The sequence below is a fragment of the Protopterus annectens genome, chromosome 2.part0 (assembly GCF_019279795.1).
Source record: "Protopterus annectens isolate FY-2018-M chromosome 2.part0, PAN1.0, whole genome shotgun sequence".
NCBI lineage: Eukaryota > Metazoa > Chordata > Ceratodontiformes > Protopteridae > Protopterus > Protopterus annectens.
This window is the reverse complement of record NC_056728.1, coordinates 102709019-102723913: the sequence shown is the minus strand read 5'-3', so window position 1 is coordinate 102723913 and position 14895 is coordinate 102709019. Positions and strand designations below refer to the sequence as shown.

Genomic DNA, 14895 nt, shown 5'->3' with positions numbered 1-14895 from the left:
TTCCGGAGCACTAGACAGATGGGGTAAGAAAGTATACACCTCTGCTACTGTTGTTATCAGAGCACTAAATTGTCAGTTCCATGTGCTAAAGTTTCAGCAATATACCATGGAACTCCTCAAATAAAAATAACATCCTTTCCTGCTTGTGCAGAAAATAAAGAGTTACAAGATGTGATGCTTTATGCAAGTCAAGTAACTAAGCACACCTTACACTATGGTTTTGACGCCCTAGAAGCTTCTTGCAGGGCAGCAGTCACTGGTTCTGTCCTTAGAAGGCATGCTTGGCTTAAGGAACAACCCTTGCCAGACCATGTCAAATCTAAATTATTGGATGCACCTTTGCACAAAGACAACTTATTTGGAACCAAGGCAGAGGAGGTCTTAAAAAAGATGGAAGAAAAAAGCTAAATCTATGCAGATAGTTAAGGATTTCCTACAGGTCCAGCCACCCAAGTTCAGTAGACATTGCCCCTCAAAACACTGGTCATTTCCTGCCCCCTCCAGGTCAGTTCAGCCCAGAACCCGGGGAAGCAGGTCCCCCAGACAGTAGCCACAGGGAATGCAGAAATCAAAGTAATAGAGTTCCTCCACTTCAAAACCAGGGAGTGCAAAGCCACCCACTCATGGTAAGAACTCACAATGACTCTCCTCCACCACCCCTTCCCTCTGCCCACCTGCACTTGCCCCTAGGAGGAAATCTCTCCTTCCACGTAAGTACCTGGGACACCATTACCAACGACTTCTGGGTCCTCAACGTAGTGTCCCAGGGATACAGGTTTTCTTTCCACACTCTACCAACCCCAAAAGGGTTCCCAGATCTTCCTCCAAACCAGTGGGCAGAGGCAAAAAAGCAAGTCCTTTCCCTGCTCTCCATAAGGGCAATAGAGCATGTTCCTGCAGAACAGATAGGCCAAGGTTTCTACTCCAGACCTTTTTTGGTACCCAGAAAAGAGGGCACCTGGCACCCCATCCTCGATCTGTCCATTCTAAACACCTTCCTGGTGATACCAAAATTCAAAATTCTCACCTTCCAGCAATTACTTCCTATGCTCTCAAGAATGCTTGACTAGCCACACTAGACCTAAAAGAGGCCTATCTCCACATTCTTGTCAGGGAATCATGCAGGAAATGTCTATGTTTCAGGGCAGGATCTCTGCACTTTTAGTTCTCTGTGCTTCCCTTTGGCTTATCTACTGCTCCCAGAGTTTTCACAAACTGTCTGGCTCCTGCCATTGCCTTTTGCAGACAAAGAAATATACAAATTTACCCATACTTGCACAACTGCTTAATTCAGGCAGACAGTCAGGAAAAGCTGATCAAGCACCAGACCTTTGTAAAATCCCTACTGACCTCCCTAGGGTACACTATCAATGAAAAGAAATCCAAACTAGTACCCACCGAAAGGATTATATTCCTGCGAGCAAGCCTGGACATAGCATCCCAGATGGCATTCCTTACACCAGAAGAGCAAACTTACCTGACAGCCTACTTCTTTCAACTAGCCACCAGACCCCAGTTATCCGCAAGGAAAATCCTGCAGGCTCTGGGGTTCATGGCATCTTGCATTCTACTCATTCCATATGCCAGACTGCATATAAGGAAACTTCAGTGGTACCTAAAAAGCCTTTGGCTTTCAGGACCTGGAAATTCTTATACCAATGATATCTTGCCTAAGGAAAGATTTTCTTTGGTGGGCAGCAGCATGCTCCCACAATAAGGGGCTACCTTTCTGATCACCCCCCGCTACTCAGACCCTCACCACAGATGCATCAGACTATGCCTGGGGTGCACACCTGGACGGCAGGTCCATACAGGGCCAATAGAGCCCACAGCAAATTCATCTGCACATCAACCAAGCACGCATTGACAGCTTTCAGGCCCCTTCACTCCCCAGGGGGCTCTCCTGATCAAAACAGACAACACCACTGTGATGTGGTATATCAACAAGCAGGGAGGGACTCACTCCTACCCTCTATGCAGGCTGGCCATAACCCTTTGGCACACAGCCTTAGCCATGCAACTACACCCGTTAACACAATTCCTGCCAGGCTCTCGAAATTCCCTGGCAAACAATTTAAGCAGAAATCTTCTGGACCCACATGAGTGAGAGACCAAAGAACCTTCACCCTAATAACTCAGTAATGGGGCACCACGAAGGTTAACCTCTTTGCTTCCCACTCCAACCTGCACCAGGAAGCCTCACTACAGGGCCCGGAAAGTGGATGCTCTATCCTTCCCCTGGGTCAACCTCTCGGTCTATGCATTTACCCCACTACCTCTCATTACCAGGGTACTGTTCAAAATAAGGGAGGAAAAACCAGCAACCCCAGATACCAGTACTGTCAGACTACACATGTGTTTGCACGTACACAAACACGTGCATCACTCTCTCATGCGTGCACTACACACATACATACACACATGCGTGCGTGCACACATACACACGCACACATATGTGCACGTACACCTGCACAGATGTACACATGCCCGCGTCCCCACACACGCCACCCCATATATATATATATATATATATATATATATATATATATATATATATACATCTGATATATATATATATATATATATTTCATGTGTATATAAATGTAGGCATATATATATATATATATATATACACACACACACACACGCATATATATATATATATATATATATATATATATATATATATATATATATATATATATATATATATACACACACACACATGTGTATATATTTTATATATAATTTTAGTCTAGTTATTGGTGTTCTTGAGTTATTCGTCCTGACTATAGCTTTATTTTGTTGATTATGGTTCATTAACGTTTATAAACGTATAGGAACCTTTCTTATTTCCTGTTTTTTTCTGTGCTAATTGGTCACATGCCATAGTTTTTTGTACTTAATGACTTTTGGCATTATTGTGTTTGTCTGAGGAAGTTTTGCCACAGTGCAAAACGAAAAGCGCTTCATTAAACAAATCTTTCTTTTACCTTTTTGTGAGTGCTGTTTGTTTGGACTTGTGAAAATGGCACAATTTCAAGAAGGAATATGGGATACTGGATTCTGCTAGCACTTGACAGGGAAGGGCCTACGTGGTGCATAAAGTAGAACAAAGTAATGCTCATTGCCTTTATGACTGTTGCAAGAGCACCTACTGAGCTGCCATCATGGTGCATTTACGAAAGTGGATGCCCAGTATGACATGGTTTAGAAATTGCTCTCAACTGTAGCCGTAAGTTTGAGGACCTGTGTTGCAGGAACCCTTATGTGTCCCAGGTATGAGAAGTGGAGGTTAGTCAGGAATGCCTCAAATTGTATAGGTATTTTTTTTATTGCTTTTATATTGTGTATGCTTTTTTGCCCTGCTATAGGGGAGGGGCTACTACTAGCAGAAAATTGTCAAACTTATCCTGTGAGTTACGTCTGGTACTGTGTGGAACTCCCATGTCTGATGGAAGTAGTGGTGGTGCACATGATGTACCTGCTTGCATTCTGGGTAGGGGGTCATGTGCACCTGCATACGTTCTGGGTAGTGAGTTTTACTGTACAATGTCCTTGTGATTGCTCTCTGTGTTTTCTGTCTCCATGTATATCTGTGCCATTTTCACTGCATGTTTAATTCATGCATAGGAGACTTGCACATGCCTGCTGCCTGTCATGTAGCTAATGGGACAATGGGACATAGTAGCATATGTGTGTGTGTGTGTGTGTGTGTGTGTGTGTGTGTGTCTGTGTCTCACTTTGCAGTTATCTTTCCCAGACATGCTCTTTTTCCTTTAGCAAGAGCAGTGTGCAAATTATCACCTTCTGCAGGAGAGGTTTCTTACAGTCACAGTTTGCTCTGCAGAAAAGAGCTGATATGTTAATCTTCACTCCACTGTATGGGCTTTCATTTAGGACTGCCTTCCCCAGTTTTCCTGTCTACTCACATGCAGTTCTGGATGAAATATCTTTTCAGCCAGCAGCTCCAAGATGTCCTGCTGTTTCACAGGTTGTGGCTGATGTTCATGAGGCTGGGAGTGCCTTGGCAGGGGTGGAGGTTCTGTTTCCTTGCAAGCAGATAGCTCACTTTATTTATTTGGCATTTGTTTACTGCGAAAGTCTGACTGACAGACATAAAAGTCATAACATTCAAGCACAAAATTTGAAAAAACTACACATTATTGTCTGTAGAGTTTTTATTCTGACAAACTAAAGTTATAGTGTTCTAATATAAATTATATGGAAGGATTGATAATAGGAAGATTTAGTATTACTTACATAATAGATTATCATAACGATTTTAATATTTTAGAGGTCATAAAATATGTTAACAGATTATATTGGTGAAGACATAGGATAGTACGAGAAGGGTAGGGTGTGACAGAGGGAATAGTAGAAATAGATGTGGAAAAGGTATGAGTGTAACATTGGGAGTATGTGTAGAGGAAGTAAGGGCAGGGTAAGTCAGTAGTGCGGATACAGCGAGTAGAGGTAGAAAAAGGTATAAGAGTACCTCCGCCTGATGTCATACAGGAGCAAGTCCAAGCTTTGTTGAAGTATTCTTTTATAGAGGTTTTGAAGGAGTGTTGGTTGGTAGCAGTTTTGATAGTTAAAGGAAGGGAGTTCCATAGTTTTGCCACAGAGCAGGAGAAAAGGCTTAGGCCTTTACTGCTGTGACTTGTGTTGCCTGAGGAGTCCCATCCATGGCTAAATCAGTGGAGGGGACTGCAGTGCAGAAAGTATTGGCCAGATGAGTAGCTGGATGGAGATCCTATAGCTTTTTAGCAGACTGTGGCATGTGATGCGCTCTGGAACGAGGTAGCTTGTGCAGCCTGTTAAAAATAATGTCTTATGTTGAGATACAGCAGTCTGTGGTCACGTTTTCTAGATTGCGCTGTGTAGCACATTGCCGCTGGATGGATGTTTTTTTTTCTGCATTTTTGGTTATACGTTTCACTGCATGTCTTGTCTACGTGCACACCTGCACTGCATGAATAGATCCATTTGCCTTCTTGCTGCTTGTCTGATTCTCTAACTGTCCACCACAGCTGAGCCAGATGACTGCAAGTACTACATTGCTCCAAAATGCAGTGCATCTCTCTGAATCCTAGTTGTAAGATATTGATTGCAGCATGCCAACAATAAGGAAAATGGGCAGATAGGTGGAACAAGAAATCCTTGTCTATGAATAATTTCTTTCTTTGTGGATTCCTTTCCTTGAGTGCAGCATAACTGTTATAAAGTATGCTTGTATAATTACAGTCTTCTTCTTTCGGCTGCTCCAGTTAGGGGTCGCCACAGCAGATCAACTGTTTCCATTTCTTCCTGTCCTCTGCATCTTGCTCTGTCACACCAACCACCTGCATGTCCTCTCTCACCACATCCATAAACCTTATCTTAGGCCTTCCTCTTTTCCTGTTACCTGCCAGCTTCATCCTTAGCATCCTTTTCCCAATATACTCTGCATCCCTCCTCAGCACATGTCCAAACCAACATAATCTCGCCTCTCTGGCTTTGTCTCCAAACCTTCCAACCTGGGCTGACCCTCTGATATACTTATTCCTAATCCTGTCCTTCCTCGTCACACCCAGTGCAAATCTTAACATCTTCAACTCTGCCACGTCAAGCTCTGACTCCTGCCTTTTTGTCAATGCCACTGTCTCCAACCCATATAACATAGCTGGTCTCACTAACCTCTTGTAGACCTTCCCTTTCACTCTTACTGGTACTCGTCTGTCACAAATCACTCCTGACACTCTTCTCCACCCACTCCATCCTGCCTGTACTCTCTTCTTCACCTCTCTTCCACACTCACCATTACTCTGAACTGTTGATCCCAAGTACTAAAACTCATCCATCTTCGCCACCTCTACTCCTTGCATCCTCACCATTCCTCTATCCTTCCTCTCATTCACACACATATATTCTGTCTTAGTCCTGCTGACCCTCATTCTTCTTCTCCCTAGAGCATATCTGCATCTCTCCAGGGTCTCTTCCACCTGTTCCCTACTCTCACTACAGATCACAATGTCATCTGCAAACATCATAGTGCACGGGGACTCCTTGTATAATTACAGTATGTTTGTGTAATTAAGAGAGTGAGTGTTCTGAAGAGTTTGAAAACTGGCTTTCTGTTGGTGTCCTTTGGGCTGTTAAAAAGTACATGTTGATTTCCTGCAAGGAAATCTTTTGATGTCAGTCTTTTTGATCTCAAGAACTGCTCACTGTAGTTTCTGCCATAGATCTGTACATAATGAGAGAGTTATGTTTAACCAGTAAACCAAAGTAAGATGAATGAATTTTTTACTGAATTTAAAGCAAAGGAAAAAAGTGTAAGGTTTTCCTGTTGTGTATTTGCTGTTTTTCTTCCTTTAGTATGGGTGTTCACTTGTTCTTTTCTCCCTCTTTCAAGACAAAAGAAGTGCAGAAAGCCATGGATGAGAAAAGATTTGCTGAAGCAGTTCAACTAAGAGGAAGGTACCAGATATTCTTGTTCTATTTGATAGTGTACTGAGCAGTTTTTACACTAAACACAGCAACATTTCTTTTTACTGATAAGATTTTATTTACATTTTATGTACTTTTATGCAACTTTTCCATATTCTTGCTCAGCACCTGGAAATTACAAGAACACAAGTTAAGTTTACGTTTCCTTTAAAAAGTACTCAATTAAATCTGTTAGCTCACATAGTACATGGGTCTGATTCTTGCTGTAGCAGTGTGGCAGCAAAAAAGAAAACTTAAGCACTGCTGATTAATGCTTCTACATTGTATACAAAGGTAAAATATGTTTACTGCATCGTAACAGGCTGTTGTGCATTCGAAAACTAAACAGCTTACATAGGGATCATCCTTGGAGGGCAATGATTGGACTGGTCCTCTCCACCAGTGACAGTTTAGCATGTTTCTCTAAAGATCCCAGGCAAGAGTACTTGTGCTCTCATGGGTGTGTGCTGTGATCGTATATGCAGGTTAATGACCATATAGCCCTTCAGCTTCTCATTTTTTTTTTTTGTTTCACTTTGTTGCCAGTTGCTGCTGACTTTATGGTCATGTACCAACTACTCCATAATCTGTCCTCTTCCAGCGCCGTCATCTTGGTGGGAAGGGGGAATTAACCTTGAATGGACCCTTTGTCAAGTAGGTTCAATGTTTCTGTTAAATAGTAGTTGATATTTTTTTTATGTTCTAATGTTCCTTGAGTACAACAGGTAACACTCAAGGGGTTGACATGTAGTAGGGGTAATGTAAGGGCTGTTACCATCTTTAAGTGGTATAGGCCTCTAAAGCCCTACCTTTGTTGCAAGTAAGTACACTAATGTTCTTCGTGTTTCACTGTTTCAGTCATCACAGTTGGGTTATCTGCCTGCAGGTAGCCCTCAGCCAGCCTGAATACCAGAGTCTTCGGATTTGTGCGTCAGATGCTGTTGCTTTTTCCTTGACATCAGGTCATCGGGGGTATAAAAGATGCAGCCGACGCCATTACATCAGTCTTTCTTGCCTTGCAGTGCCCGAATCAGAAGCAGTTCGCAAGTGCCGGTTGGCCAACTCCTGAAATTTTCATTTTCGAGTTTCAGACCCGAAGTCTTCAAAAAAGCTAAGTACCCCATTGGGGATCCCTTTTCTTGCTCTAACCGATGTCAGTAAAAGTTAACAATGATCTTACCTGTGGGAAGCAAATACCTTATAGAGATTTTCATTCTTACTGCATCCCCTGTTTAGGCCCAGACCACGACATCCCTCGTTGTCGGTTTTGTGCCTTGTTCAACACCCGAACTATTCGTCGTCGGCCTATTTTTGCAGCTAATTACTTTCGTACTCGATCTCTGTACTTCGAAATGGCTTCGTTAAGCCATCCAACTACCGATCTTCTGAAAAAATGTAAGGATAAAGACAGAGACAGACCGCATAGGTCCAAAACTGCAGACAACGCTTCCGTTAAGCTAGTCGCCAGTCTGCCGGTACTCAGTGAGGTGCTTTTGCAGCCCCTGATACCCGCTACTTCAGATTTGCAGGTCTCTACTGAGACCCATTCAGAGTCTGGTATGCCGGAAGATGCTTCTTCGACTATGGAACCTGCGGATGTCTCTACCTTGGATGGGTCAGGAGCTGCTGTGCAGGCACCTGCTTCTGTGGGTGTATTCAGGCCTACAGACATTCATATTAAACCGATGCCATCATTTTCATCCAGGCCAAAAACTCGCGCTACGCCTAGAAAACCGACAACCAAACCGCAGGCTCAGGCCCATATGTCTACCCCCTCTAAGAGACCTAGAACTGTTTTTCTTTCCGATTCTTCTGATCAGGAATCTGATATTTCTGCTCCTTCTGATTACCGGATTTGCCCTTATCTACTTATGAGGATTCTGATGCAGAGGATTCTATTCCCCATGCTTCCCCTCCAGAAGATTTTTCTTTCAGTGAAACCTTGCATACACTTAGGGAGCATTTTCGCTGGGAAATCCAGGATTACTCTGAGTCCAAAAAGAGACTTAGGGAATTCTTACTCCTACCTCAACACAGGCCTTTAGCTGTCCCTCCTGTTCTGGACATTGTAAATGATGCTTTCTTGGAATCTAGCCTTACCGCAGACACTTCACCTCCAGCTCCCAGAAACCTGACAGGTACTATAGAGTACCTGACTCTGACAAGTTCCTCTTCAAGAATCCTTCTGTGGCTCCAGAGACCATTTCCCAAGCACCAAAAGGCATTAAGGCTACTGCTGCCAAAAATCCTAAGCCTTCTGATAGAGATTCTAGAGCCTTGGACAGATGTGGTAAGAAGGTATACATTTTTGCTACTTTGGCCATTAGGGCTTTAAATTGCCAGTTTCATATGCTAAAGTATCAGCAGCATATTATGGGACTACGTAGACAGAAAATGATGTTGATTCCTGACTGTGCTGAGCACAAAGAATTGCAAGATTTAATGCATTTTGCAGAACAAGTTGGTAAACATACTTTGCAGTGTGGTTTTGATGCTTTAGAAGCATCTTGCAGGGCTGTTGTCACTGGGGGTCTGGTCTGTACTTAGAAGGCATGCTTGGCTTAAGGAACAAAACTTGCCAGATCATGTTAAAGTTAAATTACTGGATGCGTCCTTAAACCAAGACCACCTTTTTGGCAACAAAGCAGAAGAAGTCCTCAAAAGGATGGAGGAAAAAGCTAAATCTATGCAAACCGTTAAAGATTTCCTACAAGTACAGCCTCCCAGATTCAGTAGGCATTGGCCTTCAAAGAACTGGTCCTTTCCAGTCCCTTCCGAGCCTTCTCATGCCAAACCCAGGAACAGCAGGCCACCTAGGCTATAGTCTCAGACTACGCACAGATCTAAGCAGTGGTGGGCTCCCACTTCCAAAGCAGGGAGTAGTAAGCCACCCCCCCTACGGAAAAATGGCACAATGACTTAATCTTAAACCTTCCAAGCCCTGTTCTACTACCTGCTCCCTTAGGAGGAAAGCTCGCCCTGCATGGAAAAAACTAGGAACTCATTACCCAGGACAAATGGGTTTTGAACATAGTTTCCCAAGGATACAGACTACACTTCCACACACTACCAACCCCAAATGGTTGGCCAGACCTACCCCCAAATCAGTGGGCGGAGGCCCAACAGCAGGTTCTCTCTCTTCTCAGTATCAGGGCTATTCAACCTGTCCCAGCAGAACAAAGGGGACAAGGTTTTTATTCAAGACTTTTTCTGGTACCCAAAAAAGACAACTCCTGACATCCTATCCTGGACCTCTCTATTCTCATCACCTTTGTGGTGGTTTCAAAATTCAAAATGCTAACTCTTCAACAGCTTTTTCCTGTGCTAGCCAAGGATGCCTGGCTGGCAACCCTAGACTTAAAGGAAGCTTACTTGCACTTCCCAATAAGAGGGTCCTGCAGACAATACCTACGTTTCAGGGTGGGCTCCATGCACTTTCAGTTCTCTGCATTTCCCTTTGGCTTATCTACTGCACCCAGAGTGGTCACAAAGTGTCTAGCTCCAGCCATTGCATTTTGCAGGCAGAGAAATATTCAAATTTAGCCATAATTGGATGATTGTCTGATTCAGGCAGAAAGCCAGGACTTGCTATTACAACACTTGGCATTGGTAAAGAAACTTCTAACCTCACTGGGGTACACCATCAATGAAAAGAAATTTCAGCTAGTACCCTGCCAACAGATTGTATTCCTGGGAGCAAGCTTGAACACAACTTCCCAGATGGCATTCTCACTCCGGAGAAACAAGGTTATTTGACAAACTACTTCAAACTATTGGCCACAAAACTCCAGCTATCTGCAAGGAAAATACTGCAAGCTCTGGGGTTCATGGTCTCTTGCATTCTGCTAATTCCATATACAAGACTGCATATGAGGAAACTGCAATTGTATCTAAAAAGCCTTTGGTGTCAACATTCTCAGGACCTGGAAACAATGATTTCTATCATTCCTTGTATAAAGACATAGTTCCTGTGGTGGGCAGAGGCCTGCTACCACAACAAGGGACTCCCTTTCACTGTACCCCCTGCTGCCCAACAGATGCATCAGACTATGCATGGGGGGCTCACATGGCAGGGCAGTGCATTGAGGCGAAATGGAACCAGAGACAGATACACCTGCATATCAATCAAAAAGAAATGTTAGCTGTACAGAATGCACTGACAGCCTTCAAAGACCGTATTCTTCCAGGACAACTATTGGTAAAGACAGACAACACCACAGTTAAGTGGTACATAAACAAGCAGGGGGGAAACCACTCGTACCCTTTCTGCAGAATAGCCATGGCTCTGTGGGACACAACCTTAAGCTACCAAGTACACCTACAAGCACAATTCCTGCCAGGCAAACTAAATTCACTAGCAGAAGACTTAAGCAGAAATAACTAGAACCCAAAATATTCATCCTCTTGAGGAACAAATAGGGGACTCCAGAGATAGACCTGTTTGCTTCCCCTCCGAACTACCAATTGAACAAATTCTGCACAAGAACTCCCTACAGTCAAGCCTGGAAAGTGGATGCCCTGTCCTTTACCTGGGAAAGCCTCTCAGTTTATGCCTTTCCCCCTCTGCCTCTCCTCTTGAAGGTTCTACTAAAGATCAAACAGGACAAGCCAAGGACAATACTGATTGCACCCGACTGGCCACGCCAGCACTGGTACCCCTCTTGCGCAGTATGGCACTGCTACAACCATGGCACCTGCCTCAGACCCCTTCCCTGCTGTCCCAGCAGGCGGGCCAGATTCTGCACCTTCATCTTCAAACCCTGAACCTCTGCAGCCTGGCTAATTCCTTGAGCTCTTCTCTAGCATCCTTCAGTAAGCAGGTACTAGATGTTATTCATGAGGCAAGGAGGCCTAGTACTAGAAAATCCTCTGCTGAAAAATGGGAAAGATACTGTTCCTGGATCTAGGCTCAGGGGATGGGCACGACGGTGCCCAGCTTACCTCATATTCTACAGTACGTAACAGAAATGCTCCACAAGGGCCTATCTTTCCCGTCAGTTAAAATTCATGCCTCTGCCATTTCAGCACGTTATAATACTGAGCCACCCCTCTTCTCTCACCCCTTGCTAAAGCAATTCCTTAGAGGGGCCAAACATTTAAGACCCCCCAGGAGAGCTCCCACTCCAGCCTGGTACCTTAACTTTGTATTGGAAAAGCTCACTCCCCCTCCCCCCTTTGAGCCAGCTGCTACAGCAGAGTTGAAATTCCTTTCTTATAGGTTCATAGGTTCATACTAGGCTATCTGCCCAAGGGCATTTATAAGCCTAGCCCATAGTTATTTGGCTTGCCACCTCGCCACCCTTTAGTTTGAATAAAACTATGCCTATTATTTTGCTGTGCCTCTGTCAAGCAGTGACACTGAAGTAATCCCTGGGGTATATCTGCAATCCCCCATCCATTGGTCAAGATTCCTCTTGAACAAGGCCAGCGAGGTGCTCTGCCTCACATGTACCGGGATTTTGTTCCACAGCATAGGGAGTCTCTGGGTGATGAATCTGTCCCTCCAGCACGTTCTATTAATAACCGTGTCAAGGTTTAAGTCTCCCGCCCTTGTGGATCTGAGGGATCTAGATTTTTTGAGGTGAAGCATATTCATCAAATCAGGGTTTGACATGGCCTTATATGTCAGGCACAGATCACCTCTGAGCAAGCGGTATGAGACTGAATAGAGCTGGAGTTCTTTCAGTCGGGCAGCATAAGACATATTTTTGAGACCCTTTATCCTTTTGGTGAGGAACTTGGAAAACAGCCTTCCTTCTAGCCATCACTTCAGCAAGAAGAATGTCTGAATTACAGGCCTTCATGGCAGTGGAACCCTTCATTATCTTCCATGCGGACAGTGTTTCCCTCAGGACTAATCCTTCCTTTATGCCCAAGGTGGTGTCTACTGTGGCCCTAAATCAATCCATTTGCCTATGTTTTCCCTAATCCACAAAACAAAGCGGAACGGATACTGCACTCTCTGGACGTGCACAGACAACTTCGATTCTATTTGGACAGGACTAAGCCTATCAGAAAATTTGAACAGCTGCTAGTTAGCTTTGCTTCAGGAGCAGATGGGAAGGCCAGTTCAAAGCAAACCATTTTCAAATGGATATCCCATTGCAGTAATTTCTGCTACAAGCACCATGGAAAACCTACCCCACAGGGGATAAGATCACATTCCACCAGGACTGCATCTATCTCTGCGGCATTTCTCAGAGGAGTCCCTACCAGGGACATCCTAGAAGCTGCTACCTGGAGGCTCTGTACATACCTTCACCAAGCATTAACACTTGCCTGTCTTTACTAAATACAGAGCTGGATTTGCCACTGCAGTCTTGCAGGGATTAATAGCTGGCCCTAATGTTCTTTAACTTCCTCCTCCCTTCCTTAGCTTTGGGAATTTACCCAAATGTGATGACTGCAACAGTGAAACACGAAGAACATAGTACAGTTGTGTACACTTACCATAAGTGTAGATGTTCGAGTGTATTCACTGTTGCAGCCCCCTGACTTCTCTTGGCTGTACCTCTCCTTCTTGTTGCTATATTTATTTTTTCTTGTGTATTTGCTTTTTGATGGGGGTTTACCATACCATTTAATTGCTTCTTGTTGTGGGGGCACCTGACATCTGGAGCAAGAAAAACTGATGTAATGGCGTCGGCTGCATGTTTTATACCCCTGACGACCTGGCATCAGGGAAGAAGCAACAGCATCCAACCCAGAAATCCAAAGACTCTGGTATTTAGGCCGGCTGAGGGCTACCTGCAGGAAGCTAACCCAAGTGTGATGACTGCAACAGTGAATACACTCGAACATCTACACTTAGGGTAAGTGTACACAAATGTACTTTTCATTCCCAGTCATTGCTGAGAATCCTCAGTGGTAGTAATTTTCTGAGACATGCCCCCAACCCTCATCTCTGGGAAGCATGAGAGAGCTCAACCTCATATTTTCTGTTTCTGTTGACCAGAATTGTAGAGGTTTGGTCATAGATGGTTCTTCAGCCCTTTGTGTCATCTAATCAGCTCAGTTCTTTTCTGCCACTTGCACCAGTTTGGATATCATTTCTGGTGTACATCAGTGTAATGTTTCCAGACTTATTGCCTAAACTTAGTCACAAAAGCAGAGCCAAGTTCTCTACCACCACTACATGCGTTGTTTGATAGAAATGCAGGAAGTGAAGCACTGAAAGAAGTGCCATCTTTTCTAGTTGGTCGCCCTTCCACAGTGTAAGAAGTTACTTACCTGTATTGTTTCAGAGGATGGAGAAATTACTGATCTGTATCATTATCCAGAGGACAGCAGTTGTTGATAATTGCATGAGGAAAGACTTAAAAATGGTCTCAATGAACAGCCTCAGGTGGTCTGTGCCACCCTGATAGAAAGACTTGGATAAGTGAGGTAGGTCTGGTGAAAGCTATAATAGAAGTATAGTAATTTCCAAAATAGCATCATTCTCTGCTTATTTTTGAGCTTGCCCTTGATAAGTCATTGCTTATATTCATTCTAGTCCCAAGTTCTGGGGGATGATGAGGTGTTTGTGGGATTTGCACTCTCCACTTCTACCTTGGAGTTATATTGTGAGGTGTTGGTGCTTCCCAGCTGTGGTCCATTGCCACTTAACCTGGGGTGTAGTCTCTCTAGAGTCAGGGGTATTTTTTGCTGGCTGTCAACACAGTGCCTTCTGCCAGGTTTAGTGGGTCCAGTGGCCTGTTTTCTGTGGAGGCAGCCAGGTCTTCACATATCAGTACTCGTATTTTAAAAGGGTCTGACAACAGGTAAATGTTTGAAGGCCGGTAGAATTTTGAATCAAGGGTGTAGGAAGACTGAGCTGTGTCATAATTTTGAAAACCCAAAATATCAAAATCCAAAATATTGAAAATCAATTTAGAGAAAATCAGGAAAAAAATGAAAAGATGTTTTATGCAGGGGGGCAAGATCCTCCCACCTACTGTAGCTTATATGTATATTCAAGTCCAGGTACTCACAACAGTGGAGAGAGAGGAAATTCTCACTCCCCACTGTACTGCAGATGTTCTTCCATAGATCACTGTTGCACTATTCCAGTACTGATAGGTTATCTCACTGAGGTGTCCAGGTTCTGTCCGGCATACGAAAGTCAAAAACCTTCCATAATCTAGTCTATGACCTAGGCCCATGGGCCTAGGGGTACATAAGCAGACTTAAGAGCATAATAGGCTCAGACTGTCTTGCTTCCACTCCGAATACAGGATCTTTGATCCCGTTAGACTGTTCTCTATACTGTTGGCTGCTGATATTACCTACACTCGTTCAGATAAGTGCCCTTTCAGGGAGCAGCTAAGAGAGGGAAGTGTGACTATGATAGGCAGATATCTTAGCAGGACCTTCACTCCACAGTGCTTATTTTGTCTAGGAGGGGAGTACAGTTGCAGAAACTCTTAGATTTACTGATCATTT

At 43.9% G+C, this 14895-nt stretch overlaps 1 protein-coding gene across 2 annotated transcripts in view; it reads left to right on the top strand.

The window, feature by feature from the left end:
- The window catches only part of PFKL (phosphofructokinase, liver type), a 905205-nt gene that overhangs the window by 566834 nt on the left and 323476 nt on the right, over window positions 1-14895 (top strand). For both annotated transcript variants that reach the window (XM_044060589.1, XM_044060587.1), the window contains exon 11: window positions 6398-6462. In XM_044060589.1, coding sequence (XP_043916524.1) covers window positions 6398-6462 — 65 coding nt within the window. The remainder of the gene's footprint in view (window positions 1-6397; window positions 6463-14895) is intronic.